This window comes from Pleurodeles waltl, chromosome 4_1 (genome assembly GCF_031143425.1).
Source record: "Pleurodeles waltl isolate 20211129_DDA chromosome 4_1, aPleWal1.hap1.20221129, whole genome shotgun sequence".
Lineage (NCBI taxonomy): Eukaryota > Metazoa > Chordata > Amphibia > Caudata > Salamandridae > Pleurodeles > Pleurodeles waltl.
The window spans coordinates 1,011,952,933-1,011,980,271 of record NC_090442.1 but is presented as its reverse complement, the minus strand read 5'-3'; the positions used below and the strand labels follow the sequence as shown (position 1 = coordinate 1,011,980,271).

At 47.9% G+C, this 27,339-nt stretch overlaps 1 protein-coding gene across 2 annotated transcripts in view; it reads left to right on the top strand.

The window, feature by feature from the left end:
- The window catches only part of ASB15 (ankyrin repeat and SOCS box containing 15), a 137,864-nt gene extending 124,833 nt beyond the window's left edge, over positions 1–13,031 (top strand). For both annotated transcript variants that reach the window (XM_069229878.1, XM_069229879.1), the window contains one exon: positions 9,704–13,031. In XM_069229878.1, coding sequence (XP_069085979.1) covers positions 9,704–9,876 — 173 coding nt within the window. In that variant the 3' untranslated portion in view covers positions 9,877–13,031. The remainder of the gene's footprint in view (positions 1–9,703) is intronic.
- The last annotated feature ends 14,308 nt before the right edge of the window (positions 13,032–27,339 follow it).

Here is a 27,339-nt window from a genome sequence, read left to right as displayed (position 1 = left end):
GAGTTTGCAGATCTGCTCCACTGTGTAATCAAGATGGGAATAATCACCATAACCGGAAAAGGGTAATCAGATCACAAACAGTGCCTCCATGACTTCTCCTCTAGATTGAACAAAACATGTTCAGAGGTCAGGCTGTTAGGGTTACAGGGGTCCCTTTGTGGAGCTCTTTTCCCATCAACATGAGACACACTTTGTGTCCCATGCAGGTCAAGAAATATCTATTCCTTTTGTGGAAAGCTTTAACTGCTAAGTTCCAAATGTAGCTAAACAGCTTTAAATGTATTTGTAGCTAATGTAATGAGCACACAGAAATAGGGCTTTTAGTCAGGCCTCATCATCTATTGCTTTTCTGATGTGTCTTTCATAATTTGCATCAACCCACAGAAGCATTGTGCAGATACATGTTTTTTAGTAGTGACTTTTGAAAAGAGCCTTTCTCCCAGCTGATGCAAAGATTATTGAGGATTTTGGAGCTATACAGCTCTTATGTTTTCAGGAAGTCATGGAAGTACTATATGACAGGCAAGCTGGCTTCTTCCCTATTGCTGTACCGAGCTGACAAAGCTGACTGTGCTGTGTGCTCTCTGCCTGGGGCAGAGTACCGTCCGTCATGTATCTTGATTTTATTAGATCTGTCAGTGGCATTTGATACCATCAACCATGCGATCCTCATCAGCCATCTGCATTCCACAGGCATACAGAACAAAGTCTTAGACTGGTTTATCTCCTTTTTCAGTGGGAGAATTGTATGCCCTTGTCAAGTTCCCCAACGTTCTGCCCGGTCACCCTTATGTCTTTAAACTCAACCTGAAACCTGTAGTTGCTATCTGATGCTCTTTTGGGTTCAAAACGTACTCTTACGTAGATAACATTCAATTCATTTTTAGATTTAGCTGCGTCTTCAATTCTGTCCCCTCTCTGCAAGATTTTCTTTTAGCAGTACCAAAAAGGATTAAACTTGCTACCCCTCGGCTCTAACCTAATAGGGACAAAACAGAAATTGTTATCACTGGTGGCAATTCCACCATCTGTCAGTCTTCCTTCTGGCCCACAGATTTCGGTAGCAAAAGAGATTAGGTGTCACATGTGATGCTCCCCTCCCCTTCAGATTAATAATCGATTGCCCCCGTCATATCATCCTCTTGTTCCACATGATACATGTGCGTCCCATACAGCCTTTTACTTGGACCAATAGCTGATGTACCTGTGTTGGCTCAAGGCTGAATTACTGTAATAGCCCTATCTGGGCATAAATACTTCACTGCTGAATCACTACATACTAGTTGAAATAAAGGTGGTCAAATGGTAACAGAGACCTTCAGTTCCACGCATGCCAAGCGTATCCTGCATTGGCTTCCTATCCATTAACTTAGTTGCTCTGCAAAGTCCACTATTCTGTTTATGGTAAAGACCCCTCATTTTAACTCTAGAAGAATGACAAAATATTCCCCCACAAGAAGGCTCTGTTCAGCTACCCCTTGTCTTCTTTGTATTCCTAGCTTCCTTAAGGCCCACCTTGGGCCTTTCTCGGTTCAAGCTCCTCCTATTCAGATCACCCTGACTAACATTCTTCAAAATATGATTTGCAATCTCTCTTTCAGAAATGCTCTTAAAACTTGGTGATTCTCATAATTGTGTTGCCTCCCCTTATGATTAAGTCTTGCAACTAATGCCAAGAAACCCCACAGATATAAGTGTGCTTCAATAAATTCAAATACAAAGTACAAATCAAAAACCTACTGTAGTGGTTTGCACATATACCAGGAAGGATTGACCGCAGTGCAGGAATTTTGGCAACATTATGGGGGTCATTCTGACCCTGGCGGTCATGGACCGCCAGGGCCAACGACCGCGGAAGCACCGCCAACAGGCTGGCGGTGCTTCCAGGGGCATTCTGACCGCGGCGGTAAAGCCGCGGTCAGATAAGGGAAGCCGGCGGTTTCCCACCGGCTTCCCGCTGCCCCAGGGAATCCTCCACGGCGGCGCTGCAAGCAGCGCCGCCATGGGGATTCCGACCCCCTTCCCGCCAGCCTGGTTCTGGCGGTTTTCACCGCCAGAACCTGGCTGGCGGGAACAGGTGTCGTGGGGCCCCTGGGGGCCCCTACAGTGCCCATGCCTCTGGCATGGGCACTGCAGGGGCCCCCTAACAGGGCCCCAAATTGATTTTCAGTGTCTGCGTGGCAGACACTGAAAATCGCGACGGGTGCAACTGCACCCGTCGCACACCAGCAACTCCGCCGGCTCCATTCGGAGCCGGCATCCTCGTTGCTGGTGCTTTCCCGCTGGGCGGGCGGGCAGCCTTTTGGCGGTCGCCCGCCCGCCCAGCGGGAAAGTCAGAATCACCGCGGCGGTCATTTGACCGCGCTGCGGTGTTCTGGCGGGGGAACTTTGGGGGGCGGCCTCCGCCGCCCGCCAAAGTTAGAATGACCCCCTATGTATTTAAAAAAAGCTTTAAATGCTTAAAGCAAGGCATAAGCAATGTTGTTAACCTATTGACAGTGCAGATTTCCAGGTCACGTTTATCAAGCAGCAACGTAGTTCCAAGAAACTAACAGTTAAGTTACAAACGCAAAAATGATGCTGAGCATAACTGCACTTATTTCTATTAAGATGGCTCTTGTTTCAGTGATCTTTTCTTTAAATATTGCACCCTTTTAAGCAACAGTTGTACATTTGCTTGTGATGCTTTGCACCACCTATCTGCGGTGATTTCCATTATACATGACAGAAAGACTGACCACAGAGTGAAAAAATTCCCATTTCACATGATGACTTACCTTGAATTAGTTCAGCATACATATTTAAAAGTGATTGTAGATGCCTTGATTTAATCCAGTAAATTGTAAATATGTGGAATATTACAAACTACGCGCTTCTGCTGAAGTTAAAGGGAATTTTATGACGTGTGATACTTTAGAGGGTCTAATGTTTGGAGGTAGTGCAGTCTTGGAGTTGACATAAGAGACCACCCCGCACAATTTCTTGTCATTTCAGGGAGCATGCAAACAACTAACTGCAGTAGGGCACCTTTTCTGCTCATTCCAGAGGACTCTCAGTAATGACCACGGATAATGCACCTTTCCTGCTCATTTTAGAAGGTCATCTAGTAACGACCTATGGCACCATTGCCTTGTGTAGCTTGCACCATAAGGATGATGGAGTCACTGTTAGGGTACTAAAGAGAGGCTTGTAAAGTCATCACCATAATCCCTGTGGGACTCATTAAAATGTCTTCCTTATAACCTGAGGGAACTCTGCCCACCCGAGTTCCTGATATTAAGGCCGTTGGCTGCTCCAAGGAGAAGAGTAACCGAAGATTTGATGATTAGAAGTGGGACCTTTATAAATGAGAAAGTACCTAGATAAATATTTCTTCTGGTCACAGTTGCTCAGTAGTTCTTCATTTTTTGTTGGCATTTCATCCTGGGAGTTTAACTGCTGAAATCAGACAAAATGTCCAGGCGAAACACACAGATCTCTGTTTTTACTGAGTATCTGAATCCTGTTACTAACCCCAACCAAGATCCTAACAAACTTGTAATGGGGTTCTATGTCAATTGTATATCTGAAATGACACATTATAGCATTAGCAATATTGTTTTTGTTGTTGTTATGTTTTCAAATGGAATGCAGCACTATTTTTAAGTGATGGTGCAAATATGGGTATGTAATGAGTGATGGTGAACGTATTAGTATACATACACAAATGGTCAATGAGTGACGGTGTTTTTGCGACGGAGTATACATGCCGCTAAGATATAAATCAGGCCCTAAGTCAGAAGGTAAACTTATCACCGGATCAAATTTGAACCCTGCATCCGGCCCGTGCTTCACTGCGGTTGGTCTTAACATTGACATGCTCTAGCTTGACCAGATACCAGCGGCTACTGCTTTGCACCTTTTGGCATTAGAACCATCCACAAATTTGACAAATTATATCTCCGGTTTTCTATATCCAATTTTTTGTCATTTTGGTGGTTGGTAAAAAAAAATTATTAATTGAGCTCAGATTTACATTATTGAGACCTAACTCAACCTAGTAAGGAATAGAGCCATTAATCCTTGAAGAAGGCCAACATCGACTTCAACTAATAATCCACTTTCTCACAGTTAACAAAAACAGCTCTTTAAAATATAAGTTGGTTTCATAATCATGACCTCTGCTTTAGAGATATGTATTGTCCGCTGCAATGCTCAGTAAGTCCTTTAATAATTGATACATACAGAGCTCTGCCAATGATAGAGGGGCAGAGTCTTCATCAAACAGCAATATTTATGTTTTCAGGTTCCAGAATCTGTGGATGTTGATATTTAGGCCCATATTTATACTTTTTGATGCAAAACTGCGCCAACGCAGTTTTGCGTCAAAAAAATTAGCGCCGGCTAACGCCATTCTGAAGCACCATGCGGGCGCCGTATTTATTGAATGACGTTAGCCGGCGTTAGCCGCCGGCGGTGTCTGGTGTGCGTTAAAAAAAACGACGTACACCAGGCAGCGCCGGCGTAGGGGGAAAATGGCGTATGGGCGTCCACAAATGGTGCAAGTCAGGCTGAGGCAAAAAAATCGCCACAACCCGATTTGCGCCATTTTTTTACGAAGCCCATCCCCCATTGAAATGACTTCTGTCTTAGCAAAGACAGGAGTCATGCCCCCTTGCCCAATGGCCATGCCCAGGGGACTTCTGTCCCCTGGGCATGGTCATTGGGCATAGTGGCATGTAGGGGGGCACAAATCAGGCCCCCCTATGCCACAAAAAAAAATAAAAAAAAATACTTACCTGGACTTACCTTAATGTCCCTGGGGTGGGTCCCTCCATCCTTGGGTGTCCTCCTGGGGTGGGCAAGGGTGGCAGGGGGTGTCCCTGGGGGCAGGGGAGGGCACCTCTGGGCTCATTCTGAGCCCACAGGTCCCTTAACGCCTGCCCTGACCCAGGCGCTAAAATCCGGCGCTAATGCGGGTTTTTTAGACCCGCCCACTCCCGGGCGTCATTTTTGCCCAGGAGTATAAATCCGACGCATATGCATCGGAGTCATTTTTTAAGACGGGAACGCCTACCTTGCATATCATTAACGCAAGGAAGGTGTTCACGAAAAAAAATGACGCTAACTCCATGAACTTTGGCGCTAGACGCGTCTAACGCCAAAGTATAAATATGGAGTTAGTTTTGCGTCGAATTTGCGTCGAAAAAAACGACGCAAATTCGGCGCAAACCGAGTATAAATATGACCCTTAATCCTTTCAGGTAGGCACCACCATCGTTCAAGAAAAGTGAAAAAGTAAGGGGGCTCAAACACACCCTTGGCACATGCCTGCCATAACTTGGAAAACACTTGGCAGGGTCTGAGTAGTAGTCCATTGATATCAGCCTTACAAAGCCTCCCGTCGAATACAACAAGGTATGCAGGACCCAGAGTAAGAATCATCACACAGGCCAAGAGGTATAGGACAGAGTAAAACACATTCTTCATCTGGGACACTGGAAAGGTTTCAGGATACGATGGTAACTTAGCAGTTTAGGAAAATGCTTCTCATGGCATGGTTACCCCCCTAAATCTAGCCTTTTGTTGATGCTACTTATGATTGAAAGTGTGCTGGGACCCTGCTAACCAGGCCCCAGAACCAGTGTTCTTTCCCTAAACTGTACCTTTGTCTCCACAACTGGCACAGCCTAGGCACACAGATAAGTCCCTTGTAAATAGTACCCCTGGTACTGAGGGCTCTGTGGCCAGGAAAGGTCTCTAAGGGCTGCAGCATGTCTTATGCCACCCTGGGGACCCCTCACTCAGCACATGCACACTGCCTCACAGGGAGGAGGCACAAAGAGGGTGTAGCCACCCTCCAGGACAGTAACCATTGGCTACTGCCCTCCAGACCTAAACACAGCCCTAAATCGAGTATTTAGGGGTGACCCTGAAACCAGGAAATGAGATTCTTGCAACCTGAAGAAAGAAGAAGGACTGCTGACCTGAAAGCCCCACAGAGACGACAGAGACAACAACTGACTTCGCCACAGCCCTACCGGCCTGTCTCCGGACTCAAAGACCCTGCACAGCAACGCTTCCACCGGGACCAGTGACCTCTGAGGACTGACCTGCACCTAAAGGACCAAGAACCTCCAGAGGACAGCGACTCTGTCCAAAAACAGCAACCAAGAAACCAACTTTAAAGAGACTCTCACCTCACTCCGAAAGTGTGCATCTTCACACTCTGGACCCGACACCCCCGGCTCGAGTTCAGGAAAACCAACACCACAGAGAGGACTCCCAGTCAACTACAACGATGTGAATACCCTGAGTCGACCTTCCTGCACCCCCATAGTAACACCTGCAGTGAGGATCTAGAGGCTCCATCTGACCGCGACTGCCTGGTAACAAAGGAACCCAACACCTGGACCAAGCACTGCACCCGCATTTCCCAGGACCGAGAGGAACCACCTACCAGTGCAGGAGTGACCAGCAGGCAGCCCTCATCCTAGCCCAGTCGGTGGCTGGCCTGAGAAACCACCCTGTGCCCTGCCTGCTTCGCCAGAGTGACCCCCGGCTCCCTCTCTTGCTTTCAACGCAAAACCCAACACCTACTTTGCACACTGCACCCGGCGCCCCTGTGCCGCTGAGGGTGAATTTTGTGTGCCTGTGTGTGTCCCCCCCAGTGCTCTACAAAACCCCCCTGGTCTGCTCCCCAAGGATGCAGGTACTTACCTGCCCGCAGACTGGAACCGGAGCACCCCTGTTCTCCATAGGCACCTATGTTATTTGGGCCCTCCTTTGACCTCTGCACCTGACCGGCCCTGTGTTGCTGGTGCTGGGTGTTAGGGTTGCCTTGAACCCCCAACGGTGGGCTGCCTATGCCCAGGAGACTGAACTTGTCAGTGCTTTACTTACCTGAAAAATTAACCAATACTTACCTCCCCCAGGAACTGTTGATTTTTGCAATGTCCACTTTTAAAATAGCTTATTGCCATTTTTTCCAAAACTGTGTACATTACTGTTTTAACTCAAAGTTCCATATTTACCTGTGTGAAGTACCTTACAATTTATGTACTTATCTAAATTCGAAATTTTGTGGTTCTAAAATAAATTAGGAAAATAATATTTTTCTATATAAAAACCTATTGGCCTGGAGTTAAGTCTTTGAGTGTGTGTTCTCATTTATTGCATGTGAGTGTACAGCAAATGCTTAGCACAGCCCTCTGATAAGCCTACTGCTCAACCACACTACCACAAAATAGAGCATTAGCATTATCTAATTTTGCCACTATCAACCTCTAAGGGGAACCCTTGGACTCTGTGCACACTATCTCTCACTTTGAGATAGCATATACAGAGTCAACTTCCTACAAGCAGACTGTAGGCCTGGAACAGAGTCAGACACTTGAAGGTCTGTTTGACAAAAGGAGAGATTTCAAGGCACAATAGCACCTGTGGAAGGACAGGGCGGTGAGGAAAAGTCTGACTCACTTTGCCTGTAGGTAAATAACAAGGCTTGAAGACCTGATGGAGCCTCTGCAGCCCAGTAATGGTTGGATAGAGCCATTCCATTGATGTTATGTTCATCATCATGAAAACTTTGTTTGACTACCAAAAGTCATAAAAGCATGGTGTTTTCTTGTGTTGCTTATTTGTCTAAAGTTCTCAAAATGGCAAGGGGAGACACGAAGAATGAAAAACAAAAAGAGAGAAAAGGAGGAAAGAAAAGTTTGAAACTTAGGAAGTAGACTTGTGGATGGAGTGGTATTTGGTAAATTGTTAACATATGTTAGACAGAGCAGTATTTTTTTATGCGCAGTTGGCCATAGGTGTCTGACTGATGGGTAAGGAGGAAGGGAGCAGGAGAGATAATCAGAGGGGTAAGTGTGAGACTGCACAAAGAGAAAGGATAGGTAAAGAGGAACAAGTCGGGAGTGGGGGTAGGAAGAGCAAGGAATAACACATAAATTAGAGTTTGATAGAGAATTATAAATCATTGGGATTAAGCAGGCCGAGTCTTCCCCACAGTATCTGCACTTGAGCTTTCTTGCAGCCTCTCCTTTCCCTGTCTGCTTAAACTGATTTATAGAAGTCTCTTGTCATTTACCAATAAATTGAATGACTGGGGAGCATCCCCTCCAAAGGACGAAATCAAAAATGCCTTTTTTTTGCCTCTGGCATCTATGAAAGCTGTGGATAGAAAGAGGCAGAATACTTTTTACAGTTTGACTTTTGCTTGTTTCACTATTAAACTATCATTAAGCTGCCAAGAGTAGGTCAACTAGATGGACAGCAACATCTGTGTATCATTAACTACTAAAGAAGGGACAAATGTTCTTACCGAAGAATGGGAGGAATTGCATCCAAACAAACTTGTAGCTGATGTACTTAAAGCCCTAGTCATCTCTTGAATGGACTAACATTAAATTCAAAGTGGCTTACATCTTTTCCATGTTCTCTGGACCAGTCTGAAGTTATCTTTCACACAAATGTCAGGTAGAGGCTGGACGGTAAGAGACAAAGCGCTACCACCCAAGTTTATCAATGAACAGTAGACAGGACGAGGCAGACAATCAAGAACTTGAAGATGCAGGTAGCACACAAGACTGTCCTGCACATGTTGGATGTGGTCTTTTTCATGCCAGTTGTTCGGTCTGTAATGACAAATAAGGGTATGTTACTGCTAGGTGATGCAAATCGGGATATTCTGTAATCTTCCCATAAAACTTCTCCTCGCGTCATATGATAATGGTGTTATCTGTCAAAGTTGTTGCAGAACTGGCTGAATAATTATCCAGCTGTAGTAAATCCAGTGAAGACAATGCAGAGTGGTTAAGGAGCAGGTGGAAACATGACTCTCACAGGGAATTGGGAAAACAGGGATTCATGCAAGCTATAGGTATCAAAGTGAAGTATTGCACAGGGAATAGTTAATAACGCATAAACCAGAAAACTGTTCTACAAAGATAATCTAAGGTTCAGGTATGCGACCAATGTGCAGTGAGGTTTGAGGAAAAACAAAACACAGTTGATCGGTCATGGATAAGTAAACAATATGGTGAACTGTCACAGAGAGCTACTTGTTGAAATAACCATTGGGAAGTACGGTCTCCCAAAAGACAAGTGTTTTCATACTCTGGTATGCTAAAAATGTTCCATTTGTGGTCATGTCCTTCTCTATCTCCTTGTAAATAATAACCCCCTTTCCTACGAATTCTCATGTTGGTCCCAAACTCTGCCCAGTTCACTACCACCAGCTAAGAAGAATTCTTGCCTCACATCCCTGGGTCCACATCATCGTACATGGGTGGGGGTGGTAAAGTGCATAGAGTGATATAATCAATATACTGTGCGTAACTCTTGCGCATTCTACCTCCCACTTGTGGGCACAAACAGAAGGTGCAGCACATACCACCAACAGTTTACCTAAGAATGACAATCTTGTCTTTGTGACTGAGCATGTCCTTTGTGATGTTATCAAATTATTAAACCTATCAATACATGTGTGGTAGAGGGCCACAACGCTAGTGAGATAAAAAGTGAGTGTAAGAATGGAAGAAAGTACAGCTATATAATAGTGAATCCTTTTCACCTACGCACGCAGAGGCCCTTGAGGTAGTGATTTAAATTCCTTAATCTCACCCCATGACCCAAGCAAATTTGAACCCGTTGTCCTGTTTCAGTTTTACTTGTTGTTACCATTTGCATGATATTGTATCTTATTTTTTTTCTTTAGAAAACCCCAGGTCATTGCAGCATTTGTGCCGGCTGAAGATACGTAGACTCATTGGTCTTAGGAGGCTCCAGAGACCTATTTTGTTGGAAAAGCTACAACTTCCTCCAGTTCTTAAAGACTATATTTTGTATAAAGAGTACGATTTATATGGAAGGGGTCTAGATTTTTATTGAAACAGTGTATTCACATTGTATCCAATTGTCCTTACTGTGTTCTAGGTTTTAGTCACTGGTGAACACTTCCACAATTGTTTCTTTTAGTGTGCAACTGGGGTAAAAGCGTGATCATTGTATATGCATCTGTAGCAGGCTGCCAACTGTGGCAGGAAACACACTGTAATGTGGCGATTTATATGTAAGTCACCAAAGAACTATTACACCCAATGACAATACCAGCAAATATAGGATTTGGGTGTGCTCTTGGTATGATGCCAGAATGATGAGTTTTAATATTGTGCTACTAAAACAGCAAAAACAACAATCAGAGTGTCAACAAGGAAAGCATATATCAGTTTAGGTTTACTATTCCCAAGTTAGCGTATATGTAATTGACAATATACATGTATTCTAGTTATGTCATGTTAAGAATAGTATATCTGTACTTACCAACATGTACTTACGTCCACAATACTTTGGTTCGATATTTTTTCTCTAACATTCTTGTAGCACAATAATTCTGTAGTCCGTATTCTGGCATGCAAATCTGCCTTTTCAGTAATGATTGGTATCAATAAAGAAGCAGAACGTCTAGCTTCCAATTGAACGTTTAGATGAGGTGACCATCCTAGCAGCAGAACCAGACAGACGTAGCACCAAGTGCCCTCAAGAATGGCCCATCATTGTCTGAGAAGTTCCCCAGTGGCTTGAATGAGTTGGCTAAAATGTTCAAACATATCAATCTACTATCCTCGAGGCACTGACAATACTGTTGGGGGATTCGCACTCTTTCATAAACATGCCACTGCTAGAGTGGTTAGATGGCACGAAATGCATATTCTTTCAGGACACTGTCCACCTCCACTTCAGGATTGTCCGTCTGTTCACCAAAGGCCATTATGGTTGCTTTGGGTTAGACAAGCAGTTTTCATAAGAGACAACATCTCTCTGACATTCTTCTCTACACCACTCTACCCTTATTTGTTTTACCGATCTACACACAACTACCATTCTCTTTAACCATTTCATCATAAACCTTGTTCAGAAAATCACAGACTGCCCATCTGTTAAGTGCTAGACTCTAATGACTCCTCAACAACCTTCATGATTTCCCCTTCACTGACAGCCAAGACAATGTTGCACTCCACATCCTATGTGTTTCTATCACGTTCTCCTTTCCCCATCTTTTATAATGTATTTCTTCTCCCAGTTCACGTTGCTGCTATCTCCTCAAACACCTTATAATGCCTCCTGTTCAGTCCCCACCAGCCAACCTCCACAGCTCCATCATCTGTGACTGGACCATTGGCCAGAACCTTGACATCATTTTTTCTAGTAGGGAAGTGGCCCATCACTGGCTGCAAACCAGACCTTCTACATCTGGTTCCAAACCACTGCAGTGTAGGGTCTAGCGTCCAATGTGCAAAACGTCTGTGCCACCCAAGTCCAGATTTCATCATTCTGAGCAGCCTGGTATCTTTTCCTGATCACAGAAACGTGTGCCATGAATCTGTTGACAGTTATTCCACATGTTTTTATATTGTTAATCCCCAGCACTGTTGTGGAAACTGCTGGAGAAATGGTATATACTAAGTGGACCCTGTCGTAAGAAGGGGGAGCAACAACTCAACTTACTAGACTGTGGAAAGACAGACGCTTAGTAGAAGCTAATTCAAGAGAAGCTCAGTAGGTGAGTGGCTAGAGGGGTTGCAACTACCACAAAGTTGTCATATAAGCTTTTGTGTCCCGCATACCCCCCACCCCTGTATGTTTTTTTTTAAATTCCCTGGCGTTTATTGAACTGTATGCCCCCCCCCAGGGGGTAATTATCAGATATTCACCCAAGGGCGGCAGAAAGACTTTGTACCCATCTATTTGGGGTGGGTACATAGTCTTGCCCCCTCCCCTCTTTTAAATTTTTTTAAATAATCATTCCTGGTGTCTAGTGGGCTTCCTCCCACCTTCCCCCCAGGGTAGATCGGAGTAATAATCCCCATCTGCCCCTCTGGGGAGGGGGGGGGGCAGAAAGACAATAGCCTTTTTTGGCGGGGGCATTGCCATGCCGGTTCTGGGCAGCCATGACCCCTACACTAACAAAAAGCTTGTTCCTGGAGTTCTGTGCAATTTCATAGACCAAGGGTTAGACCACAGGTAACACACCACATTGGTGCCCTCCTAGAGGGCCAGAGACTATTTCTTTTTGCTGAGGAGAAAGAGTTTGCCAAGAGCGTAGGGATCCTCTCCAAACATTAAGAATGTTAAGCTTGCTTACCACATGCTTGCTTGACAAATCTGCTGCACCCCGAGTATGAGGAGCTACTGCCAGGTCTAGCCTGCCACTGCTCAAACCTACTTAAGATTATAATAAAAGCCAAACAGATTGCTTCTTCATCCTTAATCATTATGCTTTCCCTGTGAGGGGTTGTGTTATGTTCACTTTATACCCATTGAGGCTTTAGCCACTGAGAGTTCAAGACGTGTGGGGCAAAACACTGCATTTATTTTGTGATTTCTGAAGTGCTCTTCCCATCTGAGGCCTCGCAGAGACAGCCATTGCAAATGTTGCAACACAGACAGTGACCCATCGGAGGCTGAAACCCCATATGCCTTCCTTACTGAATAGAATATGCACACTGAAGTAAGGCCATGGAGGCGCAGCTTGGGTGTCGCTCCCACTGTTGAGTGGGTGGTAAATTTGTTGGGAACTCGTAAGGTGTCCCTTGAAGGTTGTACTTAGGTACTTGTGGTCAGATCCCCCCAGCACCACTGCAAAGATCCAACTATCCCCAGTTACACGAGCCCTTGTTCGAAGCAAGAGCTGCAAGCACCTAAGAGTTTTCAGTATAACTTTCCCTAGCCTTACCACATACCTACATTTAGCAATGAAGACCATCCATGCATGAGAACAAAAGTTAAAATTGTACAGAGCTCAACATTTAGAACCAATTCCCAAACCCCACATGCATGCCGGCCTGACACAGTGTAAAGCTGCTAAAGAGGGTCTGGAATACTGTAGGTTTTCCCATTTTAGGGTAGCACAGTGCTGCTACACTGGGAGCAGATATCGGCGCAGATGATCACTGCACTAGGTTATGATATTATTGCTTGGTTGGCCATAACGTTTGACTGTACTGTGTTTCCTTGTTGTAAATAAAAATCCTATTTTCTATGAAGGTATAGCTTTAATTGGCATTTTTTTTATTACATGGCTCCTGTGTTAACTTTCTTTACAAACCTGCATCATCCTACAAGCGTGAGCCTTGAAGCTTGAAGTCACCATGCTGTGAGAGTCAAAAAAGAGGTTTCTGTCATTTTAGTGAGTGTGCACTAGTACTGCAATCCAGTGACAACAGGCGAAACATGTCACAGCATTGCCTGGTACTTTTGTTTCCACCTGGACAGCTGAACTGACACACTTCATCATAATGCTCAACAGTCTCTGCTTCAAAGGGTGAGGCACTTACTTAATTTACAAGTCATTCATCACAGTCACTCCTGTTTCCAGCCATCAACCTGCTCTCAGTAACAAATGCACACCGTCAATATTTCCACACCCCACAATCCCCACAATGCCCACTCACCAACACTCAAAGCTTTCCTCTTCTTCTGTACACCCAGCTGGCTCTGGAACGTCCTCTACTCCTTAGCCAATTATTCACTGCTTATTTAATACTTCATTCTTAAAAGTAGTGGAAACCTCAGCACTTCACAACAATGTCACGTTAAAAACCTCAATATTCGCTTGCAAATTATCAACCACAACAGAACTCCCTGCTTGGAATGCATTCTCCATTGAGACATTATGGCCCTCATTACAACCCTGACAGTCGGTGCTAAATCGGCAGTAATACCTCCAACAGGTCGGCAGTAAAAAAATGGAATTATGACCACGGCGGAAACCGCCCACACAGACAGCCACTTTAACACATCGACCGCCACGGCAGTAGCAACAACCACCGCCGCGGTAACCGCCAACAGCCAGGCAGAAGACAATGTAACGCCCACAGTATTACAACAGGCCTATCCGCCACCTTTTCCGGGCCGGTTCGAACGACATCAAAAGCACAGTGGAAACAGTACACTGAAGGCAAAGGACTCACCTCTGGAGACTCGGGGAACAACCACGACGCAATGGAGCAGGTGTTCCCCATGCTGGTCTATCTCCTCCTACACCAGGAATACCAACGCCGGCGACAACGACGACCATGGTGAGTACTGCCATCTAGCACACACGGGAGGGGGGAGGAAAAGAGAGTGACACACACACATGCAACACGCAACACCCCCACCCCCAACAGCATACACACAAACAGATGCAACAACATTACACATCCACCCCGTACCACTCAGGAATAATGCAAGGACAAAAGGAAGTGATTAAAGTGAGTGTAATAAGATAAAAAAAACTAGAAATACGTCCTCAAAAATCAAAACAGTATTTACATATATACAAATGGAGGGACACTGCCCAGTCCATAATGTCCCTGGGCCACATCACATAGGCGAAGGCCCCACCTTACTCCTGCATCAACACAGAGAGAACACTGCTGGGGCATCAGGTCGAAAATACACAGGCACCTCAGGGGGACGGGGAGCGGGGGGCACCTCAGGGAGCTCCATGCCCTGTGCTTGCTCCTGGGGAGTGCAAAGCCACAGTCTCTCAAGTGGGTGGTTTGCCCACTGGTTCTGGAGGGGGCCTTGTGCCCTTGTGCTTCATCCTGGCAAGGAGGGGGTGAGTGGATGCCTTCTTCCACTGGTTCTGGAGAGGGCCGTGTGCCCAGTGTGCTTCATCCTGGTAAGGAGGGGGTGAGTGGATGCCTTCTTCCACTGGTTCTGGAGTGGTCCTTGTGCCCAGTGTGCTTCATCCTGGCAAGGAGGGGGTGAGTGGATGCCTTCTTCCACTGGTTCTGGAGTGGTCCTTGTGCCCAGTGTGCTTCATCCTGGCAAGGAGGGGGTGAGTGGATGCCTTCTTCCACTGGTTCTGGAGGGGGCCTTGTGCCCAGTGGGCTTCACCTGGTAAGGAGGGGGTGAGTGGATGCCTTCTTTCACTGGTTCTGGAGGGGGCCTTGTGCTCTGTGATGCAGTTCTTGGGGAGTGCAAGGTCACAGTCACTCACCTGGGTGTTACACCCACACGATTTGCAGTTGTCAGGATGCATTACAGTCAATGGAGGCAGGAATACACACTGCCCGCCGGCGGCGACGGCTGCACAGTGGTGGCAGTGCCAGTGCTGGTGGCGGTGCTGCCAGTGGTGGGGAGTGGCTCCAGCCCTTCCCCTGCAGCCTCGGACGGCTGCCCACAGGGGCTGCTGCTGCTGGCATTGGTGCTGGCAGTGGTGGGGGGAGGCTCCAGCCCTTCCCCTGCAGCCTCGGACGGCTGAAGCGCCATGGTTGGTGTTGGGGGCTCAGATTCAGTCCCAGCACCAGGCCACCTGTCCTTCCTGCCTGCAGTGGCAGGTCCTTTGCCCTTGCCCTGTGGTGGTGCCGCCTTGCCCTTGGCCTTACCATGTGGTGGTGCCTCCTTGCCCTTGCCATGTGGTGGTGGCTCCTTGCCATGTGGTGGGGCCTCCCTCCCCTTGGCAGCTGGAGGTACATTCTTGCTCTTCCCCTTGGCAGCTGGTGCATGCACACTGGCAGTGCCAATGGGTATTTCTTTGGAGCCTCTCTCACCTGCAGTAGCTGCCGAAACAACTGTGGCCGTGGACTGGGTGGCTGAGGTGCTAGCCTGGGTTCTGCCCACCCTGGCCAGACGTGAAGGGCAGGACAGGGGTAGGGAAGAGGTCTATGGCAGAGAGGAACAGCTTCTTAGGGGCACTGGGACGGGAAGAGGGTGAAGGTTTGGGAGTGGAGGAAGAGGGAGTGGTAGTAGGAGGTGTCTGTCTGCTGTGTTTGGGTGCAGGTGCATGGGCTGGATGTTGTTGTGAGGTGGATGGCTGTTGGGCATCTGAGTGCTTGCGTATGTGTACTTTGGGAGGAGGGGGCACAGACACAGTGAGAGAGGACACAGGGGACGTGTGCATGGATGTGGGGGTGGTGACTGCCAGTGAGGGGCATGTACGGATAGGCATGGTGGTAGTGGATGAGGATGTAGTGCATGCAGGTGTGAGTGTAGACGCTACTGGGAGGGAGGTGGACGAGGAGAAGGAGGGGGTCACTGGAGGCAGTGGATGTTGGTGTGTCTGCATCTTGAGGGTGTTTGTGTGAGTGCCTGTGGGATGATGTGTGGTGCTTGTGTTTGCTGATCCACTCCTGTGTGTTGTCTTGGGTGCTTGCTGGTCTGCCTGTGTGCTTGGGATAGGTTGGGGTTCAGGGGAATGGGACTGGGAAGAGGAAATTGGAGGGGGAGGCTAGAGACAGGAACAATGGCTGATATCAGGGAGGAGGCCAGAGCCTGGAATGATCTCTGTTGGGCCGCCATGCCAGAGTGAATGCACTCCAAGAATGCATTTGTTTGTTGCAAATGCCCTGCTAGCCCTTGGATGGCATTCACTATGGTTGACTGCCCAACAGAGATGGACAGCTGGAGGTCAATAGCCTCCTCACTCAAGGCAGCAGGGCTAACTGGGGCAGGGCCTGAGGTGCCTGGGGTGAAGGAGATGCCCACCCTCCTGGGTAAGTGGGCACAGGAAACTCGCTGACGGGCTGCTGGGAGGGCGGTGTGGGTACGGGGGTGGCGGTTGTACCAGTAGTTGGGGTGGGCACAGAGCTGTCTGCCACCACAAGGGAGCTTCCATCGGAAGAGGTATCACTTTCAGAACTGTCCCCTCCTGTCTCCACCGTGGTACACCGCTCGCCCTCCGTCCCATTGGTGCCCCAACCATCGGTGGATTCGGCCTCGTGGGCCCTGTGGGATGCAGCTCTCTCCGTCACCGGTGCATCTGCTCCTCCACCAGATGATGCTAATGCACACAAGGACAGGGTGACAAAACAAAAAGGGGGGAAACAGAGAATACACTTGGTCAATGGCAGCAACAACACCACCGTTGGCGTACACAACACACTCACACACAGGGAACAGCCCTACGCATTTGGCAAAGCACTACCAGTCACAATGCTAGTCACCAGCCCATGGACAGGAATACCTAAACCCAATTGCAACATACCTGAGACCCACAGAGCCCTGCCCAGTAGTGGATGCACACTGGCTTGGTTGGAGGAGGAGTTCCCCAGCCCCTACCCAACATGGAACCTACCCTGCAATGTCTGGCTTGACCTAGGGGCACCAACAGGCCCACATCCACCACCCGGATATCACCACACCACGCACAAGTAGTATATTGGGAAACTGTACTCACCCCCTTGTGGTTGTTGTGATACCCTCAAGTGTCCATCCAGCTCCAGATAGGCCACCACCAGTATGCAGAACATCAGCGGGGTCAGGATTCGACAGGCACCCCTTCCTCGTTGGGAGACCATCCCCAGCTGGACCTCCATCATCTTCCGTGCCCAGCGTCTCAGGTCCTCCCACCATTTTCCACAGTGGGTGCTCTGCCTGCCATAGAGCTCCAGGGTCCACACATCCTTGGCGATGGCACGCCATATACCCTTTTTCTGATGGGCGCTGACCTGCAGAGGAAATACACATAGAAAAAGGGTATCAGTCATACCGTCCTGCCTGATACACTAATGGCCCACCATATCCCTCCCATCCGCTTACGCACATACATTGTCCACCATACATGCAGCACGCTGCTCAGGACCCCTCAACCACTCCTCCCTTACACAAGGCCCTCACACACAGCACCCCATGCATCGTGCCCACAGTGTACTCACCTGTTGGTCTGGAGGTCCATACAGCATTCAGTACTGGGGTAGGACCCCATCCATCAGTCTCTCCAACTCCACAGCGATGAAGGCAGGGACCCTTTCCCCAGTGACTCGAGCCATGGTCGGTTCCAGACACAGGTCACAGCAGCACTTGCAGTAAAGGTCCTCTCCTGTTTGATGTCAGGTTTCATGTGAGAGAACAGATTTAAAATGGCGGTCACGTCTGCGGCGGCGCATACCGTCACCGCCGGCGTACATCATCATTGGCTACTGTAACCCATAGGGCCCCATGACAACTAATGAGGAGTTGCACGGCAGTACTCAACCGCCTCCCGCAATGGTGCACAACGTCAGTGGCATTACCTCATTACCACATGTCCCTCCTAACAGGACAGGAGGGCGCCATTTTTGGGGGGTAAGCCATGGCACCTAACTGCATCACAGCACACATAGGCACCATTTTGCCCTATACAACAACATACTGTTTTTGTCACAACTTGCATTGCACTGTACATTTTGAAAATGGTGACTACTGACCAGATGCTCATCGTTTTGCCCCCTAGATTACAACCGCTGCGGATGAATAGGAGATGGAGACATCCCCCGCGTACAAGCCCCTGGTCGACTTGGCAACAATGGAGGACAGGCACATTATCCTCACCTACAGACTTGACAGGGCCACAGTCCACGAGCTGTGTGCCCAATTGGAGCCAGACCTGATCTCTGCTATCCGTCACCCCACTGAGATCCCCCCTACTGGGCAAGTCCTATCAGTGCTCCATTTCCTGGCAACTGGCTCCTTCCAAGTGACAGTGGGCTTGGCAGCAGGAATGTCTCAGCCAATGTTCTCAATTGCGCTGACCAGAGTGTTGTCTGCCCTGATGAAACACATGCGCAGCTACGTTGTTTTCCCCCAGGTGGAGGATTTGGCCACAGTGAAACTGACTTCTATGCAATGGGACATATCCCCAACATCATTAGGGCAATTGATGAAAACTCATATTGCATTTGCCCCCCCTGGAGAAATGAACAGGTGTTCAGAAATCGAAAGAGCTTTCACTCGATGAATGTGCAGATAGTGTGCCTGGCGGACCAGTACATCTCCCATGTCAGTGCAAAGTATCCTGTGTCTGTGCATGATGCCTTTATCCTGAGGAATAGCAGTTTCCCATATGTGATGGCTCAACTCTAGAGGCACAGGGTGTTGCTATTAGGTGAGCCCAAGGTCCCCACCCAGTATATGTTGGTGTATGGGTATAGGGGTGGCCATAAGGGTTAGTGTCTGGCTAACTGGTATCCCTCGGTATTTGCAGGTGACTCTGGTTACCCCAACCTCTCATGGCTAGTGAGGAATGCCAGGACAAGGGCAGAGGAACGTTACAATGAGGCACATGGGTGAACAAGAAGAATTATAGAGTGAACCTTTGGCCTCCTGAAGGCCAGGTTTCGCTGCCTCCATCTAATGGGTGGCTCCCTGTGCTACTCACCCAAGAAGGTGTGCCAGATCATCGTGGCATGTTGCACAACCTTGCCTTACGTTGCCAGGTGCCTTTTCTGAAGGAGGATGAGACTGGAGATGGGCGTGTGGCAGCGGTGGAGCCTGTGGACAGTGACGAAGATGAGGCAGAGGATGAGGATGTGGACAATAGAACATTAAACAGGTAAGACAATGTAACCACCTTCCATTGCAGTTTTGTATTGTAATTTTTCACTGGCAGGCTGATATTCCCACTACTATGGCCACTTACTGTACCCTTTGACATGTCTATTTACAGATATCTGTACCCCACTCTGGCCCCTGGTGTATTGACTGCAGCAAACTACAGGTCATACCTATGTATACATTAATGTACAGTTGAATTGCAATGTCTACAGATTGTTAAACGAATACATAGTTCAATCACTTGACAGACTCAATACTTGTGTTTTTTACAAGGAAGTTTATTTTTGTGCTAGTAAGTGGATGGGGTATTGCAATGGGCTGGGGGGGGAGGGTGGTGGAGGAAAGTCTAGGTAAGAGTTCCAGTCTATTTGTATCACAGGTGCATTGTCCAAGGGGGCATAGGAAGAGGAGCAATTGCAGTTCAAGGTGGACAGGGTGGCAGAGTGGGACACAAGGGTGACATTCAGGAGAGTCTTATTTCCTGGTGGGGGTCTTGGCAATGTTCTTTGGCTTCTGCCTGGATCTCAGGGACCGTTTGCAGGGTGGTTTTCCTTCTGCAGGGGGAGGGATGCTGGTGGCCTGTTGTTCCTGTGGCGGGGCCTCTTGTCCACTAGCGTCAGCGGAGGTGGAGGGCTGTTCATCGGTGTGGCTAGTGTCAGGGGCCCATTGGTGCGCCACTGCCTCCCTCCTGGTGTTGGCCATGTCTGGCAGCACCCCTGAAATGGTGACCAGGGTGGTGTGGATGTCCCACAGGTCCTCCCTGATCCTCAGGTACTGTCCCTCCTGCAGCCGCTGGGTCTCCTGCAACTTGGCCAGTATCTGGCCCATCATTTCCTGGAAATGGTGGTATGCTCCCAGGATGTTGATGAGTGCCTCGTGGAGAGTCGGTTCCTGGGCTTGTCCTTCCCCGTCACATAGCAGTCCTCCCAGCTTTCCTGTTGTCCTGTGCCTCTGTCCCCTGAACCGTGTGCCCACTGCCACTGACCCCAGGTCCCTGATCATCCTGTGTTTGTGGGGTGTCCTGGGGTCCCTGTAGTGGTGGAAACACTGCTGATTGACATGTCCTGGGGACAGAGGAATGGGCCTGCTGGATGGGTACTGTGTTGGTGTTTCCTGAGAGGGGAGGCTCTGTGGTGGTATGGGACTGTGGCTGTGTGACCGACTGTCCAGAGGTCCTGGATGTTGCTGGCACCTCCTCTCCGGTGACGTTGTGTGGGGGACCTGTTGGGATGTAAATGCAGTGTTATAGTTTCTGCGTGTGACATGTTGTGCATGGGTGTGTTGCCCTGTTAGGTTGTGTTTGCCCTGGCAGCTTAGGCTTGTGTGTGTGGTGATTTGGTTGGCTAGGTGGTTGTCTCAAGTGTGCATGCTTTGGTGATGGGTGTCCATGCAGGTCTGTGATGGGTGTCCATGCATTGGTGTTGCATGCAGGGCGTGGTAGTGGTATGAGTGGGTTGTGATGGTGGGGTGTATGTGAGGTGGTGGAGTGATGCGGGTGAGGGTAGTGGTGGGGGTGTGTGATGGCATGCAAGTAGTGGGGTTGATATTAATGGAGATTTGACTTACCAGAGTCCAGTCCTCCTGCTACTCCTGCCAGGCCCTCAGGATGCAGTATTGCCAAGACTTGCTCCTCCCATGTTGTTAGTTGTGGGGGAGGAGGCGGGGGTCCACCGCCAGTCCTCTGTACTGCTATCTAGTATCTTGCAACCACGGAATGCACCTTCCCCCCGTAGGTCGTTCCACCTCTTCCTGATGTCATCCCTTGTTCTGGGGTGTTGTCCCACGGCATTGACCCGGTCTACGATTCTCTGCCATAGCTCCATCTTCCTAGCGATGGATGTCTGCTGCACCTCTGATCCGAATAGCTGTGGCTCTACCCGGATGATTTCCTCCACCAGGACCCTTAACTCCTCCTCTGAGAACCTGGGGTGTCTTTGTGGTGTCATGGGTGTAGAGTGAGTGGTGTGTGTGAGGGCATGTGGGGTGATATGTTGGGGTGTGTGCTGTGAGGCGTGTTGATGGTGCATGGGTGATGGTGTTCTGTGGCTCTGGTTGTGTGGGTGCTCTTGCTGTATCTCTCTCTAATGGCAATTTTTGTTAGTTGTAAGGGGATGTGGGTATTTGTGTGTGTGTGTTTTATAGTGGTGTGTGTGTGTGGTGTGTGTATGGGTGTCAGGTGTGTGTAGTTTGAATTGTCCAATGTGGTGTTAATTTTGCTTGAGTGTGTGTATTTTGAGCGCAGTGGTATGTACCTCCAATGGTTTACCGTTGTTGAATGTCCGCCACGGTGATTCATGGGTCATAATGCTGTGGGTGTAGTTCTGTTGGCGTAACGGTGTGGGTTTTGGTACTGCCATTTTATCACTGACCTTCTGGCTGGCGGACTTATGTGTGTGTCTGTATAGTGACGGATTCCTCTGTGTGTGTCATAATATGGGTAGTGGTAAACCGCGGCAGGTTGGTATGTTGCCGGCAGTCAGCATGGCGGTAAGCGGGACTTACCGCCAATGTCATAATGAGGGTTTATGTATCTACCTTTTCTTCAAACATTTACTCTCTTTGACTAATCCAACATGCTGATCTTATAACCCACACTCTGCCATCAGAATAAATAGCTTACAAAGTCCAGTGCTCGCTTAAGAATTTCTTTACTCCGCACTCATCATCTTACCGGCCTCTCATGGCCTAGTCTAGTAGTGAGCCCTGAAAAAAGAACTCCCTATCTTGACACAATTGTCCTTTTCTGAACAAGTTTCCAATAAATCTTCAACTCCATTTGGATCCATCCAACATCACCTACCGCTACGTGCCTGCCATAGTACATAAATGACCCTAACCTACCAACATCAAATCTCTTTGCAACAAAAAGTCTTAACTTCTGGGATCAAAACCAACAGACACAGGGAGCACTTCAAAACCTTCCTGCACTTTTTTTACACTAGTCATTTTCTAATTTCCCAATTCATCTGTTCATGGGCTGTGCTCCAAGCAGTGCTTAATTTGTGCTTGTTGTTTCCGGTGCTGAGCACCGGCACTTATTTTTGAGGGCCGGGGCTTAGTCTTCTGCCTTAAGCATTTGCAGCGAGCAAAAGACACATATGGGAAAGCCGGAGGAAGGGAAAAATGAAAAAGCGTCACAATGAGAGAAAGCAGAAAACTCCGGGAGTGAGCTGAAGGGGCAAGGAGTGGTTTTAAATGGATTGAAGGGGCCAGAGATGGCTTTGGGATTACGGTGCCTCAGTATTCCATGTTCGCACATTTCACTGCAGCAGTCGCGTGTTTAAGAGAAGAGCTTTGAGCACCGGCACCTTTTTATCTACAAATTAAGCACTGGCTCCAAGCTGTAGAAGAAGTGGCGGTATTCAGATTTCCTCACAACTGACCGCTTCATGCCTACCAGAGCTCCATCTAAATACTCCATCAGACATTCCTTATCCGCTCATCACAAATTAAAGACCGGAAATGCACACTTATACGACCTTAATCCCCCTACCTCAAAGCCATTTGCAACAAAAAATAATTCTTCTAGAATTAAAACCAATACACAAAAGATACTCTACCAAACTTTCCAGAGCTTTCTTGCACTTTACATTTTCCTAATCTTCTATTAATGTGTTCAAGACCTGTGCACCAAACAGAATAAAAAGTGGCAGATATCCAGACATCCTCATGACTGACTGCCTCCTACCAGCACCCACCTACTCTCACCCTACTCTCACCCCTCATCCAGGTACTCTTTTTGACATTCTTTGATCATTCATCGCAAATTAAAGGCCAGATATGCAGCTTTACACCCTCACTGTTCCCTGGCGATGTCATCATCTTCACCCAGGCTGAGAGGTGTGCCTCAATCTCAACTTCTAGTTCCTGGAGGAAGATTATTACAGTGATCGATTTCCCATCAAGAAGGCACATTAAACCCCGATAATTCAGGTTCCTGCTCGGCTTTCCAGTCCCTGCTCTATAGTGCCACACAAAGCAGAAATCTATTCCCTGGCTTCGCAATGTAAATTGCAAATGTCATTTTTAACTGAAGAGTGACCCAAGCCTGCTTTTCTTTCTATTATAAATTGTAAGAAATTGGGTTATTTTGCGGGTTGTGAGGCCTGTGCAGGTAATAGGTCCACAATTTCCCCTTCCTGGGACCCTCGTTGTAGCACTTGACTATCTCAGGGTTGCGAAGCAGAGATGTCAAAGGCCTACTCAGGGGAGTTGGTGTGGACTGGTAATCGCCATTGGCTGGCACAAAGTAATGACACTAAATGATTGTTCAGTCAGTGCTTTTTCTGTAGGAAAGGAAAAGTACATTTATTACACACACACACACACACACACTACTTAATGTTATGCATAATTCTACAGTTATATACATAACGCATAATAAAACTACCTTAGAGACACTCTGCAATCACATTTGAAGAATCATAACCTCTCAAATCACAGTACCCCCTCTCCTATACCAAATATTACATCACCATGTAGGGGGTGTCACTTTAAATGAAACAAGCTTATTGGCTTTATCAAGGGTCATCACACATATAAGGCAAACCTACTAGCTTTAACAAAGGTTCACCATATTTAAAAGCAGGCAACCCAGATGTTAAAAATCATCAACATTTCACTATAGTTATGTATAAATGCCTTCATTAATATGAATATTCATTTCAACATTGACCAACAATCACTGTCAACATTAATGGTTAATAAAGCTGTGAAAATAAACATGTGCTTGTTCCTTTTTTTCACACCTTTAGGCTGGATAAAATGCAGTCAAAGAATCAGCCCGACAGGGTGATGCACTCTCAGTTGAACAGCAATTGCTCCAGCCTTTGAGTACTTTAAACATAAAGTGAAAACCAGGGAGTCATAATGTTTTCTGACCCAGGAAACACAGGGTCAGTACATTACCAAAATTCCTTGAGGGTGGAGGGGAGGACCTACTGCACTTCTGTGGCCTCACCACATTTCTTTGTAATGTGGGAGGGGAACCTTCTCTCCTGGGGCCACCACAAGAAGGAGGAATTTTGTAGAGAAGCCCTGCAAGGCATTATGGGGTGCTTCCTCCGTGGACCTTGAATATTTGAGTAGCAGCTTCTATCGCGTTAATTTGCTGGTGCATGGTCCCTCGTCGACGCCTTTTTCTTTTGTTTGGCCTGTTTTTTTTGTTTTTTTAAAAAGGGTGCCCAGTTCTACCCGGGTGTTCCCCGCCCTGTAATTCGTTGGAGCAGTGCAGGAAGCTCACTCCCATGCAGCTTGTTGGCTCCCTGCACATCTGGCACTGACCTCAACAGCGCAGTAGCCGGCAGCATTCTTGTGGTGTGTTTGGTGTTGCCTACCTTGCTCCCTTCGGACACAGGCACAGGGAGTGGAGACACCATTGGAGGTGGGGTGACGGCACGCCCTCTTGTCCATCTTGGCTCGGAGTCTCTAGAGAAATATGAAAATTCTGGTCGACCCATGAAATGTACATGTATGATCTTGTTGTAGGAAAGTGCCCCTTTTGGCATGGAAACATCCCCCCAACACACACACTTTTTGCCTGGTATTGATGCTAAGTTGACTGTGTCTGTGCTGGGATCCTGTTAACCAGGCCCCAGCACCAGTGTCTTTTCCCTAAACTGTACAGTTGTTTCCACAATGAGCACACCCCTGGCACACAGCTGAGTCCCTTGAAAAAGGTACCAGTGGTACCAAGGGCTCTGTGGCCACGGAGGGTCCCAAAGGGCTGCAGCATGTATTGTGCCACCCTAAGGGACCCCTCATCAAACACATGCAGACTGTGTGTGTTGATGGGGAGAAAAAGTTAAGTCGACATGGCACTCTTTCCAGGGTGCCAAGCCCACCTGTAGCATAGGTAAGTCCCCCATCTAGCAGGCCTTACAGCCCTAAGGCAGGGGGCACTACACCACAGATGAGAGCATAGCTGCATGAGCAATGTTCCCCTACAGTGTCTAAGTCCATTATTAGGCATTGAAAGTGCAGTGTGGCCATATTAAGCACATGAGTTGGGAGTTTGTCATTACGAACTACATATTTCCATGATGGCTTCACTGAAGACTTGGAAGTTTGATATCAAACCTCTCAGTACAATAAACACACACTGATGCCAGTGTTAGATTTATTGTAAAATGCACACAAAACTCTTGTATTTTACCCAACTCTTAAGTGTGAGGCTGACCAGTCTGTGCCAGCCTGCCACTAAAGGACATGTTACTGACCCCATGGGTAAGGACCTGAGGTCAGAAACAAAGCCTGCTCCGGGTGGAGGTGCTTCACACCTCCCACCTGCAGGAACTGCAACACTTGGTGGTGAGCCTCAAAGGCTCAGGCCTTCTGTTACAGTGCCCCAGGGCACTCCAGCTAGTGGAGATGCCCGCCCCCCAAAAGGCCCCACTTTTGGCAGCAGTTCTGGTAGGAAAATGAGGTAAAACAAGGAGTGACCACAGCAGCTAGGACCACCCCTAAGGTGTTCAGAACCAAAGTGACACCCTCCTTGCAGAATCCTCCATCTTTTTTTGGAGGAGAGGGACCAATAGGGATAGGAATGTGTCTTCCTCCTCAAAGGGAGTGGGCACAGGAAGGGCGTAGCCACCCTCAGGGATAGTAGTCATTAGCTTGTAATGCCCCTAAATCTAGTATTTAGGGCCAGCCCTCAATCTTACTCACCAGATTCCTGGCAAGCTCAAGAAGAAAGAAGAAGGACTGCCAAGTCAACACCCCAGCAGTGAAGACTCCAGACGATAACTGATTTGGTCCCAGCCCTACCAGCCTGTCTGCAGCTTCAAGACTCCTGCTCCAAAATGGCAATGCATCCTTCAGGACCAGCGACCTCTACAAACCCCCAGAGGACTGCCTGCCCACCAGAGGACCTAGAAATCCTGAGGACAGCGGCCCTGCCCAGAAGAAACCTCCAAAAAGGTCTCCAGAACCGCCTGGATCCCCGAGGCCTGCCCACTCTGCACCCAACGCCCACGGCCAGAGTCCTGGTGGCCTACCCGTCCAAGAAGGTCCCCAGGCGATTTTGACCTTGAGTCCACCTCGGGTTGACCCCTCCTGGCCAACACAACAACGGCTGCAGCCTGAATCCAGAGGAACCCCCTGACCAAGACTGGATCTGACGAAGATACCCGATGCCCAAGGAGAGCATGGTCTTGGACAATCCGACTGATGGTCCAGCAACATCCAGCGGGCACCTCTCTTTATTGTCTAGCCTTTAGTTTCCCGGAACCGACCCCCCTGGACCCAGCCTGCAGGATCTTTTTTGACCCCTGGGATCCCCTCATTGAAAAGCACTGGGCGCCCAGCTTTGTGTTTGCACAATGCACCCAGCCGCCCCTGTGCAGCTGAGGGTGTGTGTTTGGTGTGGACCTGTGGCCTCTCAGTGCTGACCTAAACCTCCCAGGCTTGGGTCCTGGAACTATGGGTACTTACCTGCAATCTGCTTTCTACTGAAGAGCCCCAGTCCTCATAGGATTCAATTGAAATCCCAACACCAACTTTGACCTCTGCACCCAGCCGGCCCCATGTTGCTGGTGGTGCACCTTTGGGATCAGCCTAAACGTTGACCTGTGGACATCCTAACCACCAATGATTGGAAGTGTAAGTCATGTACTTACCTGTTAACTGTGCTAACACTTTTCGCCCAGGACTCTATTGGCTCCTATGAAAAATTGCACTGTCAACTTTTGAAATTGAAAAGTGTTACTTACTTGTAAACTGCTTTATATGCAAAAAGCAAACAAAGTACATTTGATGCATATGCTTGATATCTATTTACAACTGTACATACCTGCAACGAAGATCTTCTGGTTCTAGTAATAAAGCAACAAAATATATTTTGGTATATAAAAACAATTGGTCTGGAGTTAGTCATTGAGTGGGTGCCTCATTTCTTGACTGTGTGTGTACAACACATGCTTTGTACTACCCTCTGATAAGCCTAACTGCTCAACCACATTACCACAAAAAAGAACCTTAGTATTATCTACATTAGCCTCTGTCAAGCCTCTTGGGAACCTCTGGACTCTGTACACACTATACCTCATTTTGGTA